Source organism: Hibiscus syriacus, unplaced genomic scaffold (genome assembly GCF_006381635.1).
Source record: "Hibiscus syriacus cultivar Baekdansim isolate YM2019G1 unplaced genomic scaffold, ASM638163v2 tig00000002_pilon, whole genome shotgun sequence".
Lineage (NCBI taxonomy): Eukaryota > Viridiplantae > Streptophyta > Magnoliopsida > Malvales > Malvaceae > Hibiscus > Hibiscus syriacus.
The window spans coordinates 1,910,407-1,917,954 of record NW_024061752.1 but is presented as its reverse complement, the minus strand read 5'-3'; the positions used below and the strand labels follow the sequence as shown (position 1 = coordinate 1,917,954).

General features: G+C 36.5%; 2 protein-coding genes across 2 annotated transcripts; both read left to right on the top strand.

Annotated features, from left to right (window-relative positions):
- The first annotated feature begins 232 nt into the window (after positions 1-232).
- Positions 233-1,213, top strand: LOC120215359 (thaumatin-like protein). Its single transcript, XM_039213106.1, has 2 exons — positions 233-370; positions 461-1,213. Exons 1-2 carry the CDS (start codon positions 313-315, stop codon positions 1,141-1,143), a joined length of 741 nt encoding a protein of 246 aa, XP_039069037.1. The 5' UTR covers positions 233-312; the 3' UTR covers positions 1,144-1,213.
- Positions 1,214-5,648: 4,435 nt separating this feature from the next.
- Positions 5,649-6,308, top strand: LOC120215264 (probable calcium-binding protein CML27). The gene has a single exon (XM_039213016.1). It carries the CDS (start codon positions 5,721-5,723, stop codon positions 6,159-6,161), a length of 441 nt encoding a protein of 146 aa, XP_039068947.1. The 5' UTR covers positions 5,649-5,720; the 3' UTR covers positions 6,162-6,308.
- Positions 6,309-7,548: the final 1,240 nt, after the last annotated feature.

Sequence of the window (7,548 nt, the reverse complement as noted above, 5' to 3'; positions counted from 1 at the left end):
CTTTGTTCTTTTCATTACAAGACAACCATTCCACTGCAGTATCTTTGTCCGATCGATGAGCAAACTCTAAATTATATATCTTTATATATGTTAAAAGTATAGGTATCAAATATGATATTATCCCGAAAGTTCAAATAACCAGTAGTTATCAAACCCCACTTTCTTTTAGTTTTAGGAACACCATAACCATAGTTATTCCTTAGTTGATGGTCAGGGTTTGTTAGTTTCTTCTTCACTCACTTCAAATACCTTTCTGTCTTGCTTCTTGTCCCTTACCCCCCCCCCCAGAAAAAAGTTTCAGCCACGGCGACAATGCTGAGATCTGTGTTAACTCTCACGCTCTTCACTCTTCTCCTCTCCCACACTTCAGGTAAGTAAATCACTTACATTGCTAGATTTTTCATTTGGTTAAAGCAAACATGTCTTAGATTAATGGGTTTCCTCTTTTGGCTGTTAACAGTTGAGGTGTCGGCGACGACATTAACACTCTACAACAAGTGTCCGCACCCAGTTTGGCCCGGGATCCAACCTAGCGCCGGAAAGCCACTTCTAGCACGCGGCGGCTTCAAGCTTCCACCAAACAAGGCATACTCCATGAATCTACCTCCTCTCTGGTCAGGTCGCTTCTGGGGCCGCCACGGATGCTCCTTCGACGCCACCGGACGCGGCCGTTGCGCTACTGGGGACTGCGGCGGCTCACTGTACTGCAACGGCCTCGGTGGGACTCCTCCGGCAACTCTGGCGGAAATCACACTGGGGACACAACAAGATTTCTACGACGTGAGCCTGGTGGACGGGTACAACATAGCGATGTCGATAACTCCTTCGAAAGGCACAGGCAAATGCAGCTACGCGGGGTGTGTTAGCGACTTGAACTTGATGTGCCCGGTGGCTTTACAAGTGAGGGCGAGGGATAAGAAGCGAGTGGTGGCTTGCAAGAGCGCTTGTTTCGCTTTCAATTCTCCCAGGTATTGCTGCACCGGAAGCTTTGGGAGCCCCCAGTCTTGTAAACCCACTGTGTATTCGAGAATTTTCAAGACGGCTTGCCCCAAAGCTTATTCTTATGCTTACGATGATCCCACTAGCATTGCAACTTGCTCTCGGGGCAACTATTTGGTCACTTTCTGCCCTCACCGTCGCTAGGCTTGTACCCTAACTACCATTAAATTTGGATTGCTTTCCTCTATTGTTCTGTACTGGACCTTGTCATATGGTATGCTCTAAATCTTTTGCTTTCATCTGCGTAGTTTTGAGTAGAGAATCTTGGTGGTGTTTACCGTTTGAGAGTGGGGACTAGAGGACCTACTCTTGTTTTAGATCTTTTGATCCATGGATTGATTAATCAATTTAAAGTTTTTATATTTTGTTAGGCCTTTAAATTTTCGAAATTATATTCTTGTGGTTTTAAAAACGTTGAAGGTTATCAATAAAGAGCGTTGTCTAGGCAAATTGAGATGATTTTGAGTTTGGGTTCTTCATTAAACATTAAAAGATGTCAAATTATCGGATTTCAAAAAAATATATTATAAATATACTAATTAGTGAAATGTAAAATGTTGAGGACTAAGATACATAACTAATATTTTAATATATAGAGACCTTAATTGCTATTGGACCAAAAATGTTAGGGGCCAACGCTCCAAACTCTATATAATTTTGTAACTGTTTGCATGGACTTAGCCATGGTAATGCGGAACAACTACAATTATTTTTCCTGGTTTAATTTTGCAGATCCCTCGTATGTTAAGTGACTAAGTTTTATCCATTATATTTTTGGATAAATTATGCCCATAGTCCCCTATTTTTTCCGTATGAACGACTTTAGTCACTAAAAAAATTAAGGAAATGATACCTAAAGTTATTATCTGTTTGGTTTAATTCTCTAATATTATTTGTCCGTCCAATTTAAGTCCCTACATCATTAACTTCCGTTAACTCATTAACGAAATTATTATATGGCAATTAAAAAAATAAAAACCACAGTCCCCACCGCCCCTTCCTATTCTTCTTATCCCCCATTAACCACCCACCATCAATTCAGACAAAACCATGCAATAATAATAGTAACAAAAACCCCCATGTTAAAACCTCAATGTCGCAGTTCTGGTTCTTGATCATTCTCCGACGAACGTTGCAACACCTTTTTCGGTTGAAACGTTTCTGGAACAGTCTCGAATGTTGTTCGAAAGATCTTCTCGTAACCGCCTTCTGCGAGGACTTTGGTGCCCTGAGCAATTTTTCCTACGGCAGTATCGGCAAAACTCGACCCAATTTTCACTGTTCCAATGAAAAAAATACAAACTTATCATATATACTTCATATAAATATATAATGTTAGAATAGCCACACATGAAGTTTCTGGTTTGGATTTCATTTTCTGTATACACTGAGATAACACATGCATATGTTATGCATAATTAATTGGTTGAAATTCAATCTAATCATATATTTGAAAAGTATGAAAACATCAATTCTTCACTGATTATACTATTACAAAGATTATACTATTTTTGAAATCAAAATCCATATTTCGATTTTGCTTTTTTAGTCTCCGCCGCCGTTTTCTTTCCCCATTTTCCCAGTACATTCTTCACTGATTCCATCTTGCCTGTTAAACTACAACAACAACAACAAAACCCAATTCCCATATGTATGGGTAAGGGGAGGTAGGGTAGTAGGCTACCCCAACGCCAGGTTGAGAGTAGCTTCCGTGGAAGACTTCCGGCAGTCAGAAAATTAAAAATTTAGATAAAATGCAATGCATGTATAAATAAATACATAAATACATAGCTAAACAGTATTTATATACAGTCATTAAAATCATATGTGCGTCTGTTAAACTAAAGGACTGAAAATTTTGAATCAAATTCAAACGATTAAAAGAAAAAAATGAATCAGTTTAGTATAAGTTGAGGCAAGTGGAGTTATTGGAAGTGGGTTACTCATGGAGGAAGTTGATTGAACCGGAGCAAGAGACACGTAAGGATTCAACTCAGTCGGCATGGTAGTAGCAGCACTGCAGGATATTAGCGCCATGCCTAGATTAGTCTGCAACTGGGAACCCATAGAAACCTGGATCGAGTTATCCGGTGGAGGAGTGATGTCCTTCGGGTACGGAGCGTGATCCGAAGAGGGGGCCGGGGCCGACACTTGGGTTGAGTCGGAAGATGTTGTGGATTGGTTGGTTTTGTTAGTATCGAACGGCAGCTGGCTTATGGTTTATGTGTGTTTGAAGAAGAAAAAAAGAGGAAGAAGAAGAAAGGCTTATGAGTTTAAGCTCACGTGTTTTTTTTAAAAAAAAATTAGTTGACACATAATACTTTCGTTAAAGATTAACTTGAGTTAACGGCCGAGTATTAAAATCAAACATATCGATAATATAGATATCATTTCTATTTAGTTTTTTGTGTAACCAAAGTCAATCATACCAAAATCATAAGGGATTAAGTCATTACCAAGGAGCTAATTCGTTCAGAACTCAGTTGACTGCTTCTATAGATAAGGCGGAGCGTCCTTGGCTCAGCATTATAGCACATAGGGCTTCGGCGCTACTACAACGCTTCGCTAACTCGAAGCGCCTCGCTATGAGAATCTAGCTTCGCTAACGCTCGGCTAAGTCTTGAACCTTCGTGCTGACCGTTCCCGTGTTTTTCGGCATAGATCGGAAATCCGCTAATAAACACCCATCCCGATGCGATTCAATTTAGTTTTCCCGTGTTTTTAGGCCTCAAGTTGATTTTCCCTCTATGAGGCCACTGGCAAATCCGATTGATGTAGTTTTCCCGTGTTTTTAGGCCTCAAAATAGCATTTAGCCGTGTGAGATGAATTAAACATGAACTTAACACGTCTATCGACATAATTTACTCTATATTTTTTAGATTCAATTATTTTATAGGTCTTCTAAGTTTTGGAATTAGGATCATAGCTTTCATTTTTCGGTACATTTACTTTTTAGGTCCTCTTAGTTTTAAAATTAGGCAAATTAAATCTTGGCCTACTATTTTTCTGTTTTAAATACTTTTTAGGTACTTTCAACTTTAAAATTCAACAAATTAGATCCGAACCTCTCAATTTCTAATTTTAAATTGATGGCTTAACAATTAGACACCTACCATGATTTTATTTTTATTTCTATTTTACTCTAAAGTTTTATCATGTCTTCAGTTTGGTTTTTCAGGTCAAGTCATCTTGAGTTTAGGTCGTTTCTAATTCAGATTGAATTGAACGAGTTTGTGGTGTAAACATTTTATAGTCAAATAAGATTTATCATTAATCGAATTGGATGTACGGGTCTATTTGAAAGCTGAAACAATCTGCTTGGGATAGCATTGAATTTTCAATGCTGAGTGGTAGATGAAGATAGAGTTAATCTGGAAATGGTAGATGGATAATTACTGACACAAAATTATGCAACAATTTATTACCATTTTCAAAATTGGAATAATTTTATTGCTAGAATTGAGAACTATAATGGGCAACCATTCAAACCATAATTTCCCTATCAAAGTCATAAACGACATGTAAATGAAATCTACCAAAGTTTACTTTTATTCCACAAAAGGTTTATATTGAACCAAGGATGAAATTCTCCACATTCTCTAAAGATGGATGTTATAACGTTCGGGATAAATATTCGACCGATTTGATTTTTTATATTAAAATCATATTTTAATTTTTTAAAACCAAACAATGTTATTCTAAACCGAAATACTTGATCTATCGGTTTAGTTATTCTAGTGCTCTTTTTTTCTTCTCTCACTGTCTGTGTCATTTTTCAACATGGAAAGACCCATTTGAGTTGGTTGTGACACGGGATTGTCCTTGATGATTCTACTCAAGTGTTAACATGCACGAGTCAGTGATTGATTCCTTAATTATAGTCCAAATCACACTTCACTTATTACAAGCCTAACGATTAATAGGTTGATACCAGCATTTAGACACTCAATCCCGTAATATCCAAAATACTATAACAATTATAGTAAACAAACTAAAATTAAATAAATTTTAACCCTACCCGGTGTTAAGCTTTTTACAAATAGTGGAATAGCCTAATATTATTGGTTCAATCCATGTCAATCTGTTTTTTATTGATCTTACTGTTTCAAACGTGCCATATCGGAGCTTTGTGCGACAATGACATCCTCATCGGTAAATTTCCAAGAATAAATGATCGTGGTGAAGTTGTAGGAAAATAGCGCGTGAAGCCCGCGTCTGTAATGCGATCTCCGATCAATGAGATGAAAAGGCTAAAATTCAGTCCCAATCAATTTCTAAGAACACGCCTGCTACGCGGCTTGCAATCCCTTTCTTATTTCTATTTCTTTATTTCCACTTTCTATTGGATATGGATATTTATGGACTGATGTTATTTTTTAATTTCATTTTATATAAAATCGATTAATGAGATTGTTGACAGACACACAAGTCTCGACTGTATAGCGTGTTTCAATTACGAGGGGACGAATATTATATAATCTATAAAATGATGAATAATATTTGACAAGTTTTTATATAAAGTTAAGAACAAAGTATATATATAATCGAATAAAAATGAAAATTTTATTTGATGAGCGGTCATTGTGGTCCCTTTATTGTTTTTCCTGCCTTTCCTCCCACGCCTATAAATCCCCACTGCCCTCCCTATTTTGATCTCCATCGCTTCTAAACTCTGTTGCCTCCCTTCCAATTTTCCTTTTCCCCTCTTAACGCCGCCGCCATGCCAAACATGGACGAACTCAAAAGGGTGTTCGACCAATTCGACGCCAATAAGGACGGACGCATCTCCATAGCGGAGCTCCGTGACGTGTTGAAGGCAATGGGATCCAACTACTCGGAGGATGAGCTCAAGCGCGTCATGGAAGACGTCGACAGAGACAAAGACGGACACATCAACTTCGAAGAATTCGCCTCCTTCTGGTCCTCTTCCGACGACGGAAACGCCGCTTCCGAGCTGAAAGAGGCTTTCGATTTGTACGATCAGAACAAGAACGGCCTGATCTCGGCCACCGAGCTGCATCAGGTTTTGAACCGCCTGGGGATGACGTGTTCGGTCGATGCTTGTGTTGGGATGATCAAGTCCGTTGATTCGGATTCCGACGGTAATGTCAATTTCGAGGAGTTTAAAAAGATGATGAGTGCTTCGTCGGCGTCGACCTAAGCCGTAGGATTCGAAGCTTTTCTCGGGTGGTGATTGATCGGTTCAAACAACGTGGATCAAAGGTAGCGTTCTTAGATATTTTCATATATAAATCCTTCATCATATGTAATTTGCGGAGCAGAACTTGACTTTCTTGTTTGGTTCTTAGCTTTCCGAATTGAATGAAAATGTCTTTGACTCCATTACCGAGATTTTAGTCGCCGTTTTCTTTTTTCCTACATTTTTTAATGAAATTTTCCATCACTCATTGCTATTTTTGGAGATCGAATCATTGATTCCTGCACAAATTTTCCTTTGCCATCCCAAACAGAAAAAATAATCTCCCAATTAATTAATGTACTTCTTTTCTAACATAATGTTTGAGCAGGCTCTTGTATTACTACAACATGGTATATTATATAGGAGCGAAAACATAAATAGTATTAATATCTTTGAAGAAGTCTTTATTATGGTATTAATTACGTTACAAGTGTTGTTAAAGAAGTCTTATGGTATAAACTATGGACTTTGTTGGCCAAATAATCCAAGTAGAAAAGAATTTGACGAAATATAGATGTTTAAAAGTACATTTAAAATTTAGCTTATTTGTTACAATACATGTAGAATTTGTAATAAAATAATAACAAATTTCAAACAATTAAAACTACATAATAAATTTTATATAATTTTCTTCCCGTTTATATGATATTTTTTAGTTTTTAAATATATTTTATGAAACTTGTCATTATTCTCATGATAAATTCCACGTATATTATAACAAATGATTTAGATCCTAAAATAAATTTTTTAACACCTACCTTTTTGAAAAAGAATTTTTTGTCACAATATTTCAATTTTTGTTGATCATAAGTACAAATAAAATTTTAAAGTTGAGCTCAATTAATGAATAACAAATATATGCCAAATCGAATTTCATGATAGATAATTACGTATTATAATATATTTATGGATTTATTGATATTGTGTACTGATATAAAATGATGAAGTTAAGCTTATGTTTTATATTTTAAAATAAATAAATTTTCAATTATGATATTTTTAAATCCAATATTATTTGGATATTTTTTAAAAGTATTTAAATCATTTAGTCTTTTAAATGTGCATGTGATTGAATAATATATAATCCTTTATTAAATATGTGTAAAAAGTATCGTTTAGAACCTCTGTTTTGAAAATCGGACCGGATCGGCCGGTTTAATCGGGAATCGTTGCTTAGTTCGATTCAATCTAAACCGGTTGAACCGCTATTAGTGAACCGGCCAGAACCGTTAAACCGTTCGAACCGGACCGGCTGAAAACCGGAAAAAACCGAGATTTTTGTTTTTTTTTTAAATTAAACCAAACAACGTCGTTTGTTAAACGAGCCAAGTCGAACTCAAGTATTACT